The 20,862-nt window shown below is 37.7% G+C and overlaps 1 protein-coding gene across 3 annotated transcripts; it reads right to left on the bottom strand.

The window, feature by feature from the left end:
• Positions 1 to 405: 405 nt before the first annotated feature.
• Positions 406 to 8,249, bottom strand: LOC131316452 (probable boron transporter 6). 3 transcript variants are annotated; one of them, XM_058345823.1, is made up of 14 exons: positions 7,934 to 8,249; positions 5,840 to 5,948; positions 5,671 to 5,753; positions 5,329 to 5,521; positions 5,061 to 5,199; positions 4,806 to 4,971; positions 4,551 to 4,717; positions 3,185 to 3,358; positions 2,968 to 3,063; positions 2,758 to 2,874; positions 1,905 to 2,230; positions 1,359 to 1,638; positions 1,103 to 1,207; positions 406 to 840 (listed from the first exon to the last, which is right to left on the bottom strand). In XM_058345823.1, the coding sequence occupies exons 2-14, from the start codon at positions 5,938 to 5,940 to the stop codon at positions 811 to 813; spliced, it is 1,977 nt and encodes a 658-aa protein (XP_058201806.1). In that variant the 5' UTR covers positions 5,941 to 5,948; positions 7,934 to 8,249; the 3' UTR covers positions 406 to 810. The 3 variants fall into 3 exon arrangements, with proteins under 3 accessions (XP_058201806.1, XP_058201804.1, XP_058201805.1); XM_058345821.1 differs by having other exon boundaries at positions 1,076 to 1,207; positions 7,934 to 8,248; XM_058345822.1 differs by having other exon boundaries at positions 1,076 to 1,207; positions 1,905 to 2,227; positions 7,934 to 8,246.
• Between the last annotated feature and the right edge of the window lie 12,613 nt (positions 8,250 to 20,862).

Below are 20,862 nucleotides of genomic sequence, written 5' to 3'. Positions count from 1 at the left end.
CTCACTCTTCAACAGCGATTGCACTGCCTGAGCTCTCTCTCATCAGCCATCTCTTTCCCTTTCTCTACAAGAAAGTTGAAAATTGTGAGATTTTTGACGGTTTTTTTTCCCCCCCCCTTCTCTCTATGTTCTATTGTTTTGTTGGTAATTATTCTTCATAACCAAATGAAAGGAAAAATCCGGATGAAATCGAACAAAACCAGACTGATTTCAATCTTAATAGGAACCTTTTTGAGCTGAAAATTTCCTAGAAACACTATTAAAACCAGGAGGAGGGCCTTCTGGCTTTTCATGCTTAATAGGCAATGGAGACTTGAAAAGTTATGCTAGGTTTCTGTCTCTTTCAGAAAGAAAGAGATCATGAAAGGCATTAGACACACACACACACACAGAGAAGCCCGAATAGGTACCTAAACTCTTCATTCAGCAGTTTTGATCGACAGAAAGTAAACAGAGGACTTTGTCCTGTCTCTTCGTACCTGTTTTCTGGCAATTTCCTTAGCAAAAATATATAAGTCGCGATTTAAGGACTAAAAAAACCATCCTGTAAGCAACCTAGCTAGTGGCCTCACCTACTGGGAATATACAGTAAGATATAGTATCAGTTATATGCCTGAAGTGCTTCATTCTTTCATTCCCTTTTACACTTCTCTAATTCCTTTTCTTATGTTGTTCTTCTGTTCTCTTCTTTGGCTTTTCAGATATCTAGTGGCCCTATTATCAACCACAGTTATCGACGAGAGGATAAGCTTTTCTTGAACACTCTTCTCTCAAGTATAATTAGCACCAATGCCATCGAATCAGCTCTATTCATATCTGGCCATGATCTTCTGGGTAGACCTGAAATAAGAAGGCATTTTTCAAGGTCATATTTCTACCACAAGCATGAGAAAATTACTCACAGGGACTAACCTTTGTATATAAAATGCCAAACGTGAGAACTCTACATATGTACCTAATCTACCCCTCCCAGACCCCATTAAGGGGAATGGGTATACTTTTTCCAAGCATGAAGAAATAATCTACTTCATGTCAACTTGATGCAAATAGCAAAAGATGGAAATGCGTGACTAACCGGAAACTGCTGTTCTGGGAAGCTTACCGATCGCAGCTTCAACTCGCCTCTGTGGGTTGTTATCTCATCCAATATCTCTTGAGAAGATAAACCCATGTCTGGATTTTCCCCATCGCTAGATTGTTCTCTCTCCTGTTCACAAACAGGAGAAGGAAGCATATAGAACTCAATGTAACAACCCAACTAGTATTCAAAACCAATTTTTTGTACTTGAACAAAGAAAAACTCTCTTTCAAGTGCTATATTATAACTGAAATGCGATAACACTCATAATAAAGAATACCCTGAATGACAGACTCCTTACATGGACTGGAAGCCCAGCGACTTCTTCGTACTCAGCTGCATCTAATTCCTGAAGATATTGAGGTGGGAAGAATTTTGGAAGAAGATGTTCTCTTATGCTTATTAGAAGGAAGAAAGGTAATGGGAACAAGATTCCAGCTATTGGTATCCATGTGACCCCGAAGCAAATCAGGAAATACACAAGCTGGAGAAGTGTAAATGTGGCGATGTATCTGAATGGAACCGATTCCACAAATGAAGCATGGACCTCTTCCAGGACTCTGTTCAACACAATGCCACAAGAGAAGGAACTAAGATAATGCTGGAAATTCAAAATTTATTATTCTTCGAAGTTAAAAAAAACCAGTTTCCAAATGTCTGGTGGTTCTGACAGCACCAAAAAAGGAACAGAACCCAGCCATCTTTTTAATACAAGGTTGAAGAATGCAGTTTGTATTTCATTCATGCACATGGTTGAGAAGCACTCTTCATACGGGGATGACATTTACCCGATTAGTAAGCAGCATAAAACAGATGGACAACTTACTTAAAACGACGACGAGGAGTAATGAAAAGCAGCAACAACCTCTCCCAGAACTGATTACCAGGGAGGCTATCGATGGCCATGTAAGCAAAGTATCCCCAAAGAACTGAGGTGGGTATCATCTTGATCACAGGTATGGCCAACATTGCACCGCCCACGAGGAGAGATTGCAATAAATTGCTCACTCTTTGCTCATTAACTCGGACAGGCAAGTGAGCATCAATGTGCTTCTCAGGATCAAATTTTCCCTTAGCTTCTCCTCCATCTTTGCTGTTCATTACTGCCTCTTTCAAGTTCTCCAGTTCCTTATGTACGGAATCATTTTGCTGCTAATTCAGAATTAAATTGCTTAAGAAAACAAGAGGACAAATCCAAATCTACACACTTAACCAAGCATGGTTTTTAGGATCGTGTGAGTGCGATCCAAAATTTGATTCTGTGAATCGATACAAGCTTCAGGCAATTCAATTTGAATCTAGCTGTTGAATCGCAGATTAAAGGAATCTTGAGATTCTATTTTTGAGATTCACTTTTATTCAATTTCATTTCAAGCTTTGTTTATCTAAACCATAATGCTAGGTCTTTTTTACCTCTCTATCAAGAAAATCTAGTAATTGATTAGTTATGTTGATCTATCCCATCACATGCGTATACAAACAGACAATTTGGTCATATCGATAGTATTTTATTTACGACACTACTTTTAATATACATAATCAAAACTTCACACGATATCCATTTGAGTGACCTCAGTTTAATACTATTCACGATCCCCTATTTCATAAAAACAGTTCACGGTGTGATTTGCTATTTATACAAAAATGCACCAAAGTATCCAAACAAGGAAAACACTCACAGCTAGAGAAGTGTCCATCTCAATGAACACAGCTTGCATCTTTCCATAGATTTCTGAGTTGCTTGCTTGCATTTTAATGCATTCCTTGGCACTCTTCACCATCTTCTTTCTAATCAACTGCATGTCATAAGTTATAATGTCTAAGAATTCGAAACAAATACTCCTACACTGTTGCATAAATGATGTGGATTCTTCCGAATCATGTCTCACCTGCCTCTTGAGAACTGCAAGACTCCTAGTGTGCATAGGTGATTGAGGGAGGACTCCGTTGGAAGGAGGGAGTCCAAGCAAGCCACAAAGTAAAGTCTAAAGCCACAAAATAAAATACAAAGTATGTAAGTCTATATAGAAAGATACATCTGCACCAAAATTTATTGTAACCCAAAACCTCAAGATAGAAAAGAACAAAGTTTCTGAAAACCTTTACCATGAATCCGAGCAAAAACAAGTCATAATGGTAAGAGGAGGGGTTTTTGAGATTGTATTCCTTCTGCTGTGCCATCTGTGCAGCTACACTGTGGTCAAAGAAGTATAAACCTGCAATCATCACAGCTGGTAGAATGGCAATGAAGATATATGCCACTGGGACCTTCCCCATATCCTACAATTTCATTCCATGAAGCAAATAGTTCAGTAACATATTATAGTTTCTCAAGTTCTTAAACGTATTAACAAATGGTTCAGCTTTTTACTTGGTAGAGGAAACATTCTCAAGCAACAAACAATAATGCAACTTAGAAACTCCACCAGAAGGTGCTTGACCAAAAAAAAAAGTGATAATAAAGCCCACCAGATTTGCTAGGTACCAAAGTTACATTCAAATCAACCCTGTCCGAAAACAGGATCAAAAGAACCTATAAATAGAAAAAGCTGAACCTTTTAACCTTGGCTACAAAGAAAAACCATGTCATGTCATTTCTTCAAGTTTTATATAATGGACACTTATCCTAATTAGGACCTGGACTCCCCTTGAACAGCTAATTTCCTTGTACAAAATGATGAATGGAAACTATACTGAAATGACTCCTTTATTAGCACTATAACTATCGCAGAGTCTATTTCTTTATTCAGTGCTTTCTTCACTTAAAGGGTCCTCATTTCCTAAGTTACCAAACAATATAGTTAGTTCTCTCCCCATTTTGATTAAATAACTTTCACTCCCGTAATTAGGAATACTCTCTCAATATTTCTAGCAATCAGTTTGTAATATACACAATTAAAAACAAGTAAACAACAATTTTTTTCGGATTAAAAGAAGCTTTCTGATTTCTTATTTTTCGCCTAATGAGAGGCTATAAAATCCCTATCTGGCTCAAGAATACCCAATGAAGTTCGTTTTCTAATTATGGATACATCTAAAGTTGTTGATATATCAAGGTAATACTATTACAGATGAGTAGTACATACTTATATTTGCAGATATAATACTTTCTTCTCAGGATTAGGGCATTAACGCTGAGGTTCCCCCAAGAAGTTATCAAACTGGAGTTGTTTCACTTTTCATTTTCCTAGAACCTCTTACCTTTAATTGGTTTTCATTGATCAGATAGTTTTCAAAAACATCTGACCTGCGCTCCAAATTTTTGTGTTTACTCGCAATTTACACAAACAACTACGGCGAACATACCGCATTGCATCAAGCATATTGCTAGACAAGCACACAATCTTAAGCCAACCAATAGACCAAGCTCCTAAGCTTTTATCCTAATAATTAACCTGGACGTGAAGACATGAAATGTTCATAGAAGAATAGAGAGGATTTGATAACGGCTTATTCGCAATAGAACAAATACCTTGACCACCGTCCAATGGTACAATGATCCGGCTTCCCAAGGAAGAGGACAAAAGAGCCTCCTGGGAACTCCAGAAGGAACTTTGCCAGGGACACTGTAAGATAGTGCTGTCCATAACAATACCATAAGGGGAACGCCATAGTCTGCAATGAAACTTCGCAACCACCCTGTGTTCAGCAAGAAAAAACGTTGTGGGTTAATGTCAAATGGCCTTTTATCCTTCCAGTTTAATTGACTGGAGGCCAGCTCATGTACCTGTGGCATAACGCCAAGACCTAGCTCGTCTGCTCTTCAGAGCAGTTAAAAGCACACCAAAAGAGAAAACAATGGCCAGCAGCCCATTTGTATAAAGCCACTGGAATTGAAACTTCTCTTCATGCGGATTTTCAGATTTTGGGATACTAAACTCGCTCACAACCCCCTATATTTGAAGAAAATATTAAGATTCGTGCACATACTGCTATTTTGTTTGAGTCACAAGCTGTCATGCATGGTCAATCAAAGGGATACCTTAATGGCTTCTTGTATGAAAAGAACAGCAATTAGCATGCCAAAAAGTTCCCCCGCAAGCCTTGTAAATCTAGAGATGATTGTGCAAGCATTGAATATTGCAAGAAGAAACAGCAGCACAGCGGTCCAGATGCAAACCCTGTGAAAGAAAAAGAACAGAAAAAATACAAAATTAGCCTTACTTTGGATGCCATGACACTTCCACCAATTATGGGGAACACGAGAAAGGGAAAAAAAAAGATGAAGAAGAAGAAATAGAATTATTTACCATCCCGCCCAAGCAAGAAAGAGCTCCCGCCCCAACTCTGGCCTTCCTTTACTGAATGTGTACAGATAAGTGTACATAATAACTGTGGGTTCTGCAACTCCTAAAATCAAGAGAGGCTGTCCACCAAGTATTGAGTGGATGATTCCACAAATAGCAGTAGAAGCAAGAGTTTCAATCGTGCTCAAGCTTCCGTCTGGTAACCCAAAATAATTGTCAGGCCCAAACAAATTACTCCTTTGCACATCACTAACCTTTTTGGAATTATAATCAAATTTAAGATTGCATTTGCTGCGCATTTGGCTTTACAAAACTCTGTAGTCTACAGAATAACTAAATGGGTACCTGTTTCCCGGCTCAACTGCTCGCCGAATGCAATAACAGGAAGAGCAGAAGCAAAAAAGATATATGCAGTTGGAGCCAATATCCTGGTACGAGTGAGTGATGAGAATATATTAAATCTGCTGAGAAAAATATCAGTTGCGCATTTGGTGAATTGCAACAAATAGCATACCTAAAGCCACAACAAGCCTCTTTCCAGTCTTGCTTGTAGCATGGTAACCTTCCTTTGATGTCTTTGATGACCCCTTTGAATGGACTTCTCAAACTATCCATTTTGGGTTCTGCAATGCAATGCAAGAACGCACAAATATGTGTATCATAAAGCTTGTACGCAAAAAACATGATGTCCATTTTTTCAAACCCATATCAACAGAATACACAATGACATTGTTCACAGTTCAATACGTACTATAACATCTTATAATCATCTACTATATATGAAACAAATAAAGCAAAAGAAATAAAAAATGAAACAGTCACTAGTTACAAATAACCTAAAGCATGCTAGTGATACCCTGGATCCTTCAAAAAGACATTCACATTCCAGGATTCCTATATTCATACGAGAAAATTAGAATATAGTGAACACAGGATTGCACGTGCCAGATTACAAATTTTTTTATCTGATGTTTTATGAAATTTGTTCAAGACTCAAGAGAGGTCCATATCTCTGTCACGCTCATGACATTTTTTAATTGATACTTGTATTTAAATCATAAAGGAACCCATCCTACACATGAGCTCACAGTATTTACAGAGGAAAGGCACAATAGAGGTTTTTAAAGAAAACATGACCAAATCCAAGCTTACGACCAAATTGGCAAATTGCATATACGTACGCATAAATAATTAGAAACACTGGGTGGGTAAAAAGAGAAGCAGGTAAATTTCAGAAGGAGGTAAATTTCACTTCATACACAATTCATGCAATTTACATGAGCAATACAACATCATGCACGAATTATGCAAAGATTGTCCTACCCAAACAAATCATTTTACACATCATTCCCCAACAAGAACAACCACCACCATTCACCAACAAGAACAACCCCCAGTCTATACGGGGCTTTCACCCAATTTTATTATGACTTTCTGCTCGTGGAAGGCGGGATTGTCAGTTGAAGTGCGCGTAAATGGCCTAGACACCTGAATTATCAAAAGAAAGAGCAACAATTCAACTGGCTAGCAAGCACCCCAACCTCATGCTGCATATAGAAAACCGAAACAATACCACAAAAGGGCATTCACTTTCGGCTCCGCAAGAATTAAATAGTTCCATCGCGACTGCTTAGAAAACAGAAAGGATTGTCCATCCATGCAAGATTCACTTTCCGCAGCTTTCTCACTGTCCAAACAGCGATTTTAAACACGTATTTGTGCACGAACACCCCCAAACCCCACCCCCTCCCATGAAAATAATAATTAAAAATCTAGAGATCCATCTGTTGACTGATTGTAGTAACCCATAAGCAATACTATAACTAATCAAGATCAAGATGTGTTTTTCTATTTTCCCTTCAATTTCAAAGTTCATTTTTTATTGTTTTAAATGGAAGGGCAAGAAATTCATTTATGGTAATAAATACTCCAACCCAATAGTGCTACGTACACAGATATACCACCCGGCCACACATCCGGCCACAGATGGCTCTGCAGCCATCCGATACACATTGGATCCACAACTTACGATTGCGAAGTCATTTGCAGTCGGTTTCTGTGTCTGTAACATTTCCGTTTGCCGCCACTAGAAAGAACGTGATAGAGAGAAGAATGTTAATTGTATACTGATTAAAGTGTGTTTTTTCTCCCTTCTAATTCTCTGTTTTTCTTTTACAGTAATATTTAGCATCATGTCACTTTATACAAGTAATATCATAAACTCCACTTTCATGCATTGTGTGTCCGGCCGCCCGACCTCTAGTAATTACTCTATCCTCCCAATTTATTTGTCTACCTTCACTATTCCAAGACTTCTCAAGAGACGGTATGAATCTTGTTCTATAATTTTCAATTAGTTCTGGTAAATAAAATTTTTCAAAATTGTATAAAACATTAACGATTTGGTAAACCGCACATACGTCAAAGCTGGACAAACAAATCGAAACCAAGAGAGCAGAAAATAACGACATTATTGCAGGTTCCAATTCCTCGCAAATCAAGAAAAATCCAGACACAAACACAAACAACACCAGCGAGAAAACAACACTACACATACATTTTCGTACAAATCTCACGATAAGGTTCATGTTTTCGAATAATAACAGACCTGTTCGAATGAATGATAGAACCGAACGAGAACGGTCCGGTAGAATCAGAGAAGGCGAACGAAGAATGTCGGGGTTCCGGCCGGCAAAAGCGGCCGGGGAAAAAAAATGGGAGAAGGTGGGAAAAATGGAGGAGGAAATATTCTCTCTCTCTCTCTCCTTCTACGCTCTCTGCATTCTCTCTCGCTCTTGAACGTTTCTCCGACTTTCTCTCCCCCTACTTTCTCTCTCTCTATAACAGCCTCGTGGCCTCGTCTGCTTTTAAGAGAGAGAGAGAGAGAGAGGGAAGCAACTTGGTTTTTCCGATTGGAATGTATTAGGCCTTGGTTCGAAAAAAGGAAAATTAGCGCGGGGTTGTGTGGGGCCCGACCGGATCTTTTATGTACATTCCTGGTAACTGAATCGTTTCGTACTGCGGATCAAAAATAAAATAAAAAATCGTTTCGTATTGGCGAAATTATTTTTTCAGTATCTTGTACTAGTATATTGTATATTCGATTACAAAAATTCTAATAGCAGAGACGATTTGCAGAGAACCACGCAGAGAAAAACGCGTTTGGCCCCATTTCGGGTCTCGAAAAAATCTGAACGCCCCTACGAATCCAAAAATAATACTTACCGATATCCGCTCGAGCTGATTTTTTACAGGGCCTCATAAAAATAAAAATAATATTCAAAAATTTATGGATATTTTTCTAAATTTTTTCGGGACCTGAAATGGGGCCAAACGCGTTTTTCTCTGCGTAGTTCTCTGTAAACCATCTCTGTGGATAACAGGGCTCATTGGATTAATAGCTAGTTGGACCCTTGGGAGAATGGGGGATGAACCCGAGGCAAGTGCACAGCATGCGTGATTGTCCATAATCTGGGCCGTCCGTTCAGTCATCCTATGGTCCACATCTCATCTCGGTAATGAACGATTGTTCATTGCCGAGATGAGATCTAGACCGTTGGATGGCTGAGATAGTGCACAACACTCATGTTGTGCACAACAGGGTCCCCCAATTCATGGGGGATGCTGCTGAGCATCTCCCTGTAGAGCGTGTGTAGAGTGGTCGATTCGATTGTTTATCTTGGCCACCAACTGTTCGGATCTTGACCAAGCAATGGACGGATAAAATTTATATGTGCTCAGATTCAATCCGAGTCGTTTGTGCCGACTGCCGAGATAAACGGACAGATGAGCTGCTCTACATGGTGTAGATGTGAGAACCCACCTCTTCGGGAGGTGGGCACTTGTCCCACATCGGGAATATTACAAAGAATTAAATGGAATATAACTATATGAGTAAAGGCCGATCATCAATTACTATATAACTTGAGGTTAACCTTTTAAGCTACGGGATTATGCGAATGGTTAGTAGGTTAGCTGGGTTGGGTCATTACAAGTTGGTATCAGAGCACAACTCTGGTCTACATGGTGGGAGCCACCTCTATAATCTAATACAAGCATACTGATTGGGCTATACAGACTGAAGTGTTACACTATGGCCACCAGGAAAAGGTTGCTGGGCCAAAGGGTGCAATAAGGACGTTGCAACCAAGGTGGAGAGATTGTGAGAACCCACCTCTTCGGGAGGTGGGCACTTATCCCACATCGGGAATATTATAAAGAATTAAATAGAATATAAGTAAAGGCCGACAAATTACTTTATTACTTGAAGTTAAACTTTTGAGCCATGTGGTTAGGCGAATGGTTAGCAGGTCAGTTGGGTCGGGTCATTACAGTAAAGCGCGGGGTGCTCGGTGAAGACCATTGGTAATTGGTAGGTGTAAAACGTCAAGGAAAACGAATTCCATGGTTGAGAGTGTTTTGGCTTAATAATCTGCTGAACTATTTTTTTGTTTTTATTCAACAAATTTTTGCTTTTGTTAGTTTGCATAAATTTTTATTGTAAATTATTTGTTTGTGTCGGGGAGAGGAATCTAAAAAGTATAAAATTGTGATTAAAAAAATTCACTAAAAACAAATAATCCAAAACAGACACACTTTTTGGATTATTTTTATTTTTATTCAAGTTGTTTTTAGTTTTGTTCATATATTTTTTATTTTCCTCATTTTTCTTGTCAAGATGAACAAATAATTCACACAAATTTGATGCAAAACTAACAAAGACAAAAAATTAGTATATAAAAAATAAATGCAGGAGGATTATTAAGCCAAATCACTCGTTAGTGTTCAAAAAGTGGGACAAGAGATTCTTTTAGTGCTCTAACGCCCTCCTGGGTGTATGTAGTGCGTCTCGGTATATTCAATCAAATATTTGTAGAGTTCGCTGAGTAGATTATTTAAGCAAAAAATAAATTGATCATATATCATAATTTTGCAGTCAGACAGTGTTAATTATAAGAGCCAGACTACGACCACCGCACCACACGTGCGGTGACCGTCCACCGCACGGCTATTGGGGCTCATTTCGGGCCCTACAAAAATACAGAAAAATATTCATAAATTTTAAAATAATATTTTATGCGGCCTTGTAAAAAATCAATTTCAATGGATATTGGTAGGTATGTTTTTTGAATTTATAGGAGCGAAACTGCTTAGTTTCGCAGTTTTCGCTCCTACAAATTCAAAAAGCATGTCTACCGATATCCATTGGAGTTGATTTTTTACAGGGCCCCATAAAATATTATTTTAAAATTTATAAATATTTTTCTGTATTTTTGTGGGGCCCGAAATGGATCCTAAAAGGCGTGCGGTGGACCGTACACCGCATTCCACGTGGTGTACCTAGACTTTCCGTAATTATAACAAATGACACAAATCTATCTTGATTATGTGGATATCAATGTCCAATTAATTTGATTTGTGATATAAATGCAATTAATGTCCAACAACCTTTACAAACTAAACGATTCAAATCGCGATGACAAAATATTGACTAAATACATACGCAGACTACACCCCTTCGTGCATAAACCCACTACATGGACCTTGTCTCAAAAAGTGCACACAAACTTATGTGGTCGTATTTGTAATTTATGAATTGTAGCTTTAGTTTCTTGATATTACTTGTACATTTTCGAGTTTTTTTTTTTTCCCCTGAACATGCATTTTTCGAGTGTTGATTAACATAATTAAAAACAACAAATACGATGTTAGAATTCGTGAACTTTATTGCGTATATTGTTTCGGGTCGTCCAATAATTTCTCGTATTTGCAACATATATATGCGTGTCAAGAATGACAATAAAATTGTACTCCACTGTTTTTATTAAGATAATAATACTCCATTCTTTTCATATTGAGAGTCTCATACTCTCTCTCTTGCCTTTTTTCAAATAAAAAAATTAACTACTTCCGTGTATAATTTTTTTGAATTTTCTTGCACAGTATTAAAGATCTCAATTAGTATTTTAATTTGATGCGAAAAAATTCAAGAAATTATACACGGAATAATTGATTTTTTGATTTGAAAAATAACACGACTTTTCATAATAGACTTTCAATATGGAACGGAAGGAGTAATTTTTTTTGGTTATTTTGCTTCATCCTTAGGGTGTCTCCAATGGCATAACCAAAACTTAAAAAATTTCTAAAGGTATTAATGTTGGTCCAAAACATGGCTCACATGGTTACAACCAAGCCAAGCAATGGTATAACCATACGCCATCCTTTTTATATCCATCCAAACAGTTATTTCTACCCCCATTTTTCGAATCCACATAGATGATTTTAAGCATAAATATCATCGGTCTCTCATATCAGTTGGGTTGAAAATTGGTTGAAAATCATTAGATGCCTGAACAAATCATATCTCAAACGAAATATGATTTGTTCACATGTCTATTGATGTCCGATGTAGTAATTGATATTTCTGGGAAAATGACGGTCAATGACGTGTTTTGATAATTAATACCCACCAATGACATTTTCGGCATTAACAAATGTTCTTAACATGTTCTTGACGGGTATTAATTATCAAAACACGTCCTGCGCCGTCATTTTCCCTAATTTCTTACTATCCCAATGGATTGCACATGAGCTCCATTAATACTATGGATTGCTTGCGATTGTCTCATCATCCCTACATAAAGATACAACAACAAAGTATAGTAGTATTAAAAATAGAGTACGTTTATCGAATGGTGTAAGAAAATCAAATTGGATAGGAAATTGTTTCAGACACTCCTCTTTTTCTTCATTTACCCTCCCGCATGAAAAAATAATTAGAAGACTAAAATAGAGAAGAATTATGCATATTGAAATGAATTAGTACAAAAAATAGTGCATATAGCATTTTCCCATGATTAACTTACGGCCCGAAGAAAATATTTCAAATTAAATGTGAGCAAAATCTTAATACTAAGCCAAGCAGGATCCCAAAATTGTTTCAAATTTTACAGTACTAAACCATTCGTGCAGTGTTTGCATTTGTAAAGGATAAAATGATAACTAGAACTGATGATTGGAGTGGTATTATGCTTAATCAGGCGAGTCATGAGGTAAAACTCAAATCGGTGGCAATGGCTCTTCCGACGTATGTGATGTCTTGTGTTAAAATTCCGGAGAGTCTTTGTTCAGAGATGTCCGCTATAATGGCATCTTTTTGGTGGGGGGAGAGTGCGGGAAAAATGAAGATGCATTGGATAACGTGGGATAAACTTTGAGAGAAGAAGTCAGGAGGGGGATTGGGTTTTCGGGACCTATCATGCTTTAATCTTGCGCTTTTGGCTAAGCAAGGTTGGAGACTATTATTGGATGAGAACTTTCTACTTTCACAGGTACTTAGAGCCAAATATTTTCAGAACTCTTCGTTCTTTGAAGTGAAGGCTGGGTCGAATCCCTCGTGGACGTGGCGCAGTATTTTGGAAGGGAGGCATGCGTTGGAGGATTGGGAATGGAAGGAGGGTAAGGGCGAGAAAGGGTCCGTGGCTGCCAAAAACTATTGGTTTTCGGCCCATAGGAATTAATGCGATGGGGATGAATATGAGGGTGAGTGAACTTATCAACCCCAGCAACTCACGAATGGAAGATGGATGTGGTGAGGGCAGTTTTTGTAGACGAGGATGCAAAAGCGATTGAGGCAATTCCATTGCCGAGATCGGATATGAGGGACAAATTGGTATGGCACTACACGAGTAACGGGTTGTATACGGTGAGTTCGGGATATAAATCTGCATTAATGCTTAAACATAGAAGAGTCGGCGGTGGGGAATCTAGCACTAGAGAGGCGAACAAAAAGGCGTGGAATAAGGTATGGACTCTTCCAATTCCCAATAAATTGAAGCATTTTGTGTGGAAATGTGTTCATGGAGTTCTTCCAATTAGGGAGAACTTGTTTCGGAGGAGAGTTACAGAGGAATTATTATGCGTTAACTGTGAGGGTGATTGTGAAACTTTTCCCCATATTTTTGCTGAATGCCGGTTTGCTCAGATTATGTGGCAAACATCGCCGATTGGTTGTGTTCCGGTAATGCCGGATCAGAATCAATTTTAATGTGGTTTGATAAACTGATTGAAAGATGGAAAGGTGAGGAAAACTGGAAGCAAATGATTACTTTGGCGATTTTTATTTTATGGAGAATTTGGAAGTATCGTAACGAAAAGTTGCATAAGGGGCAAATGTATGAACCTCAATCTGCCATTTATAAGGCTGTGCATGATGCAGTGGAGTATTGTCAGGCAACTGAATTAGGGGAATAGGTGGATATTTGACATCAAGCTACGAGTTCGGAGCAAAGTAGAGGCTATTGGGAACGGCCAGATCATGGGTGTGTCAAGATCAATGTGGATGGAGCATGGCTAGGGAATTCGCCAGGAGAAGGTCCGGCTGGTGCAGGAATCGTAGTGCGCACTGCATCTGGCAGATTTGTTGCTACTCGAGCAGTTAATTTGGGGATGATGGGCTCTGTTTTGTGCGCGGAGGCCGGGGCTTGGTGAGCGGCTATGAAATTTGTGCACGCCTTGGGCATCGGTACTATTGTGGCTGAGGGAGATTCACAACAGGTTGTTCGGATTTTGAACAGGGATATACTATGCCCGACTGATGTGGAAGTGATAATCGAAGATATCCGTGGATTGGCGAGACGGTTTGTGAGTTGCTTGTTCCGATTTGTGAGAAGATCAGCTAATGTGGTGGCTGATACATTAGTAAGTCATGGTGTGCGAGGTTCTGGTACGGTTCCAAGACTTGGGAAGCTAGACCTCATTTGTGATTATTGTGCTCTTTAGGGCGAGATAATCATCTTTTTTGATGTTTTGTTTAATTTGGTATCAATATATGGCTGTTATAATTTTGACAAAAAAAAAAAAAAAACCATTCGTGCATGGCATAGGTTGAATGCTAGCATTATTTATTCACTCGTAGCTCAATTACGATGTACACTTGTTTTGGCTAAATAGTTGAACCAGATTATTTTTTGTCCTTATTTAAATCTTTTTCGCGTTCCTCAGTTTTCTATCGATTTTTTGAGGATTATTAGTTTGTCTCGGCGAGAGAAATCTAAAAAGTAAAAAATTATTATCAAAATTTTTAAAAAGTTCACTCAAAACAAATTATTTTTTGTTTTTACTCAAAGAAAATTTGGCTTGATTCATAATTCTTTATTTTTATATTTCTCTCAACGATACTTATAAATAATTTACAAAAAATTGAAGCAAAACAAATTAATACGATTTTTTGTGAATAAGGACAAAAGAATAATTTGGCCAAAACACCCCTAATTTGAAGACAAAAAATCAGATATGGAAAACAATAACTATACTCAATAAAGAGAGGGGAAAAAACAAAAAAGCTACGTGCACAGCAAGCTGTGCACAAACCCTTTTTTCTCCCGTCTCGGGTTACACAAAGATGATCGGAGCCGCTTATTTTGTTCAAAATATGTCGTTTAAGATCTCTGTAAAAAATGAGCTTCGTTCGATATCGTTAGAGGCGTTAACAAAACACCCAAAATCACTTCAGAATTTAGGCCAAATGAGTGGATCCGATCATCTTTGTGCAACCCGGAACGGGAGAAAAAGGAGTCTGTGCACAGCTGCTGTGCACGTAGCATAGCTCGGAAAAAAAAAGATACAATAAACAAAAGTAATACGGAGTATAACAGAGAAGATAACGGAGTTTAAAATCTACTAGTTTCGTGTCGTGCGGCATTCCTCGGACATGTGCAAAATAAAGGATGGTGGGGACCCGAAACAATGGGAACATTGGGCGGACAATCCACGTACAGGCTGCTATGACTTCACGGTTGGCTTGCCAGAGGAAACCGCGTTGTGTTTTCCATGTCCCCATCATTCCCCCCCCTTTTTTTTTTTTGGATAGTAACTCATTATTCGATCAGTTTATGCGCGCTTCGATTAATTTTATCGCCTACTTGGAGCGATCCAAATTCTATGAACTGACCCTGAAAGAATTAATAGCATATGAGAAGTTTTGAACTGAAACCTTAAGAGGAATACGGCATATCACTACGGCTCGTTTGTTAGAGGGATATGTTTTAGAAGAGAGAGTGGATATAATAAAAGGGGACAAAGAGGTCGATATGGTTGGATGAGAAATAGTATTATCAATCATTCTACTTTCACACCCAAATGCACTCCCATTTACACACCCTCACTCACAATAGAGGTGGAGCCCGCACACACTACACATCCACTGTGTGTGGGCCCCACCTCCATTATGAGTGGGGATGTGTAAATGAGTGTGTGTTTGGGTGTGGAGTTAGAATTTTTGTAGTACTATATTTGGCTATCTCCAATGACATAATCAAATTTGGATAATCAAAAGTTGTTACATCAGCTTTTGATTATCCATTTAGGATATTGCTAAGGTTAGCAATGTAGAGATCCACAATAACATAATAATTGGATAACCAAAACTTGCCGCATCATATTTTTAAATTACAATAAATTAAAAATTGTGAAGATAGAAAATAATTTTTGAAAAAAATAATTTTTATATAAGAAAAGATTTAAAAAAAAAAAAACAGTCAACAAACAGTTACTGGCAACCAACAAATAAACGCGCAGTCAAATGCCAAATCCATCTCCCTATCTGTATCCAACAAATAAACTGACGAGGCCACCCAACAAACAAGGAAATCACAACTCCTTTTGTCGGAGACTCTCGTCGTTGTCATCGTCGGTCCGACGACCCTTCCAAAATCACAATTCACAAATCACAACTTCGAAAGTGGTTCTTCGGAAAATTTTTATTTAAATTCTGACCGTCCGAAACCAAAATAGACCTGCGCAATTCACTTCCGTAAACAACTATTCACAGAAAGCTCCGCTAAAAAGATAAGCACGGCCCACTCTCATACGATGTTGCCAAATAGACTGCTAAGGCCTTAATCGCTAAGCCAACCCTTTAGAAGTAATAAAATAATTTATATTTGAAGAGCCATATCGATGAAAGATTCAAACGAAATTGAAAATAATTTTACTCCGTACATCATTTTTGGTGTAGTTCTCTCGCTATCAAAGTTAAACAATGAGAAATAACTTTTGAGTTTGTCATGTCATCCTATATAACATTTCATGGCTAGTGAATTGATTAAATTATTGACAAAATGAGTCCATCAAATTCAAATGATTAATAAAACATTTAAAGTTTGAAGTGTCATATGTTGCAAGTGGTTCTTCAACTTGTCACTAGTAGGGGTGTGAAAAAACCAGTGGAACCGCGGACCTGACCCGACGGTTTCGGGTGGCTCCGAACCACTACTTCGGTTGGGTGCGGGTTGATTTTTTTGCCAATATTGTACACTTTAGTGGGAGGTTAGCGGGGGAGTTAGTTAATCCACATGGAATCTAGAAGTTATCCATAACTCTGAATCCCAAACGCCTCTGTCAAGGCTCAAACTCTGACTTCACTTATGAGAGGAGTAGGAGACAACCGTCGGGCCTTGTTGTGAACGGCACCGGCTACCATGCCCCAAAGCGGTATTGGGGCATCATGCCCCCATTTTTTTTTAAACACTTTTGGATCTCTTCTTTCGATCTTAACCCTTGGATTCATGCCCCTCTCTCCTAGTAACCCTTGGATCCATCCCCCTCCCTCCTAAAATTATTTTGAAAACACCTAAAAACGTTGAAGTACAGCCTTTAGTTGTGGTAAGTGTGCCTTATTTTGTGGTAAGTATCAGCATAAAGTATGGTAAGAAGAGCCAGTGTTCATGGTAAGTATAATGGTTGAAAAAACGCAAAATCATCTTATTTTTAAGAGGTGGTTTTGATCCAAGGGTTCAGATTAACCTAAAACCTAATCTAGTGGTCTATATTAAATGGGGGCATGATGCCCCAATACCACACTGGGGCATCATAGAAATTTTAGTTGTAACACGAAGTTGAACCCACAAATTATGACGTGTACGGTACGGAGAAACAAGAACTATGGAGATCAGCTGATCATTTAAGTCGTTTTCTTCTGCATGTAGACAAAGCACAATACATGCGGAAACCGGGGCCCAGTTGTGCCTTTTTATTTCTATAACGTGGTGTATGGGCCAACTTGCGCAGTAGATCTCGATTAATTTCGGGGACATAAAGTTAATAGTCGGGTGAAACCTTCAGTGATCCTAAAATTTGGAATGTTTGGCTTCCATAGAATTCGAACCTATGACTTTATGGAGGACAAATATTATTGTTTTCTTATGTTCACTTGACCAAAGGTTAGGACCAGCTACTGTACTTATGCAACAATCACCGTCTCGAGCCTAAAAACATAATCAGAACTTTTTAATTCGTACAAATTGACGCTTATTACCAACCCAGCAAAAAAATCGAGCCGATCGAACTTTGGTTACCTAGTAAACAAAATAGTACTGTACTTATTTTTAAAGAGGTGATATTAATGTCCACAAAATCAAGCTCGAAAATGGGAATTCGTTTATCAGGTTATCGATTCGCGATCAAATAAATTTTTCGTGGGGTATTTTTACGCGTTGAGCTCTATGAAGTGAACGATTCAAATCACGTTTGCCGCGGGAGGATACCTATTCCAGGGCACATCAGAGACCTGATATGGATATTATTTTCATCGTATGTGATGATGAAATTATCATGTCGTTTGAATGACAGAGATCGATAGACATTCGCCGGGTATCACGCGAAAACCTTTTTTGGCGCACAGTTTACGTTGCTTCGGTCAATTCCGTGACACGAGGAACTAATCGGGTTTTATATTGCTTCAATCAATTTCAGATTCAGGCCAAAAGTAAAAGGGAAAATGTTACAGATGGAAAATGCTAAAGACGTACAGCTGAATAGTCCGTCGTTAAGGTTTAAAAAACGTATTAGAATGTGAAAAAAATGTACTCCCTCCGTTCTCATTTTAGAGTTCAGTATTTCATTTTGAGCTGTTTCTTAATTATAAGTGTCTATTTTGTAAAATTAATGGGTAAAAATTGGTGAATTTTCTATTTTGTCTATAAAAGTGGATTCTATTTTGAAAAGTTAGTGAATAAAAGTATAATAATGATGTCTCCATAGAGGGTAAATAGAAAAAGTGGAGGTAAAACTTGATGTAAAATGTATAATGATATTTTTTTAATAAATTGTAGTTACGAAGCTGGACACTTAAAAAAAGACGGAGTAGTATAAAAATATGTGAAAGTATATTAAGAAGTGTAAAAAAAAAGCACTGAAATATGTGTTTTTTTTGTCTTTTTCTTTACTTATTGATAGCTCAGTAAGACCCTTCAATGAGTATATTTAAGAACCTATATATCAAATACCCAATTACGGGTGGTTTTGGCTAGTAAAAATGACTTAGGCCCCGTTCCGGAACAAAAAATAAGTCCTTATTTTTTAAGAAAATAATTTTAAACTCAAAAATTATGGGTTTATTAAAATCTAAAAATATGCAATACGAATCTTGTTTGGAAGACCTCGATGAGACATTTTATACGATGCAAAAAAAATTGAAAAATTATTTTTCATTTACTTTATTTTTGAATTTAAAAATATGAAATAAGTTGCTTATTTTTTAAGAAGATTTATGGAACGGGGCCTTATTGTTTTGTTTATAATCAATTTTTTTTCGCGTTTGTTAGTTTTGTGTTAAAACCAACAAACAACTCTTGACCAACCGTTGTTTTTCAAATCTTGTCTATATATATTAAACACTATTTCCTATCAATAGATGATCGGCCTTTTGTTCTTGATTGTAACTTTAGGGATGTGGGAGAAAGTAGATGCACACAATGCTCTTAAGCTTTTTATTCATAGATAGCAACATCTACATTAGCTGTTTATTATATTTACTTATAATTTGTTTTCCATTTTTTGAACATATAAATTGTTGTTTATTATTATGGAATTCTTTTCATTCCCTCAACAGGGGAAAAAAAAAAAAAAAGCTTTGGAAAGAAGTAGTGCAAAAAAAGAAAAGAAAGTGTAGTAGTGAACTTTTTAACTCTTGGAATTATGCGTGTATGATTGGCATGTGAACCGATATTGGAGAACTATTCAAGTTCAAAGGCAGTTTGGTCCTCAGACATGTCAAATGCCACTAGGGGATCAATTCACCAGGGGAGCTGAATTTCATCAGACCAAGTCTGTTTTGTGTACATGTGGCCTAGTTATAGCAATTCATGATGGCAACACTAGTGATCTATGAAAAAAAAAAATTCTGTTTACCATTCGTTGAGAAGGGATAATGCTATGGTGTCCCCTACCTAAAAAGGGACATCGGTTATAAACGGTATAACAAACCACTTGAATACATAACAAAAAATCTTTGGAAGGCATAACCGAGCACCATAACATTTGCCCGTTGAGAAAGGTTTCATGATGGTAACCCATTAGCCATGTACTGTAGACTTCCATTCAGGATATTATGGCCGAGATGTAAATCGCATGCCCTTGGAATAGATATTTCTCCCAAGTTAGAATTCAGGATATTATGGCCAAGATGTAATTCACATGCACTTGGAATAGATATTTCACCCAAGGTTTTTTTTTTTTGGTAAATATATTTCACCCAAGTTAGATTACGCGTTTATGTGTATGTCAGCAAGAGTACAAGTCGAGAAGAGTCTTTCGAAGATATTTCTTGGGCTGGGCCTAGCCCACTTTGGGTTTTTTTAGGCTGGATCTAGTTCACATTGGTGGATTAGATTTCTTTTTGTGCTTAATTGTAAGATTTGGACTTTTAGGCCATCCCATTAGATGTTGTGGAGTTTATCTGTATTATCTGGGCTTCTTAGGCTATTAAGTGTAATGGGCTTTGTCCTTGTGGATTCCCTTTCTCCCTTCTCCTTAATTAATTTTATTTTTGTCGATAAAAAAAAAGATATTTCAAATTATTGAAATTCGTAAAAGCGAGTATTTGAAAGGGAGAGCGTAGGGGAAGATTAAGAGTGAGACGGGCAGGGAAGTCCTCTTAGAAACTTGGGGTTCCCAGAAGGTTTTAATAACTTTTCTCTCCATTAATTTATTATTGTCATCTCTCTATCTATCTTTTTCTTCTTATTACTCAAAAAATCTTTCTCAAAACCTTTACCAAACAACCCCTAAGTGACCTAGATTTAGACCAAGGTTTTTTTGTTTTTTTGGCTCTACAAAGGATTTTTCTTTGGTTTTGATGGACCAATAACTGTTTGCTACTTGTGTAGTGAACAGATGAGTGAGAAGTGGGCTAGAAGGCCAAATCACAAAGCAAGCCATCCAGGTCTGAGAGTGAGAGGCCCAAGATAGGAGAGTGAACGCCACCCACATTAACAGAACGCAATCCTGTTTATTTTTTTTAACATGGAATTAGAAAAACTACGAAATTGAATACAAGGTAAGGGGATAAGTAACACCCCTCATGTCCTCGCAGAATTGAGACTTAATACAAAACAGAATTGAAAGATACGATAAATAAGGAAAAAGATGTGATCTTGCATCTTGCGTTAAGAGATCCGTACATTTGTTTTCTTCCCTCATGACATGCCTCAACGGTGGATCACCCAACCGGTGTGAAAGGAACCTGCAATCGAC

Source organism: Rhododendron vialii, chromosome 2a, assembly GCF_030253575.1.
Source record: "Rhododendron vialii isolate Sample 1 chromosome 2a, ASM3025357v1".
In the NCBI taxonomy this organism is placed as follows: domain Eukaryota; kingdom Viridiplantae; phylum Streptophyta; class Magnoliopsida; order Ericales; family Ericaceae; genus Rhododendron; species Rhododendron vialii.
This window is presented reverse-complemented; position numbering and strand designations above follow the sequence as displayed.

Bases quoted from the DNA above. Each gene is read 5' to 3' on its own strand.
- LOC131316452 (XM_058345821.1), bottom strand. From the start codon at position 5,940: ATGGATAGTTTGAGAAGTCCATTCAAAGGGGTCATCAAAGACATCAAA. The intron at 5,200-5,328 runs GTAAATAATTCT...TTTCTTTCACAG, and splicing joins TTTCTTGCTTGGGCGGGATG to GGTTTGCATCTGGACCGCTG. The intron at 4,718-4,805 runs GTACATGAGCTG...TGCTGAACACAG, and splicing joins GTCTTGGCGTTATGCCACAG to GGTGGTTGCGAAGTTTCATT.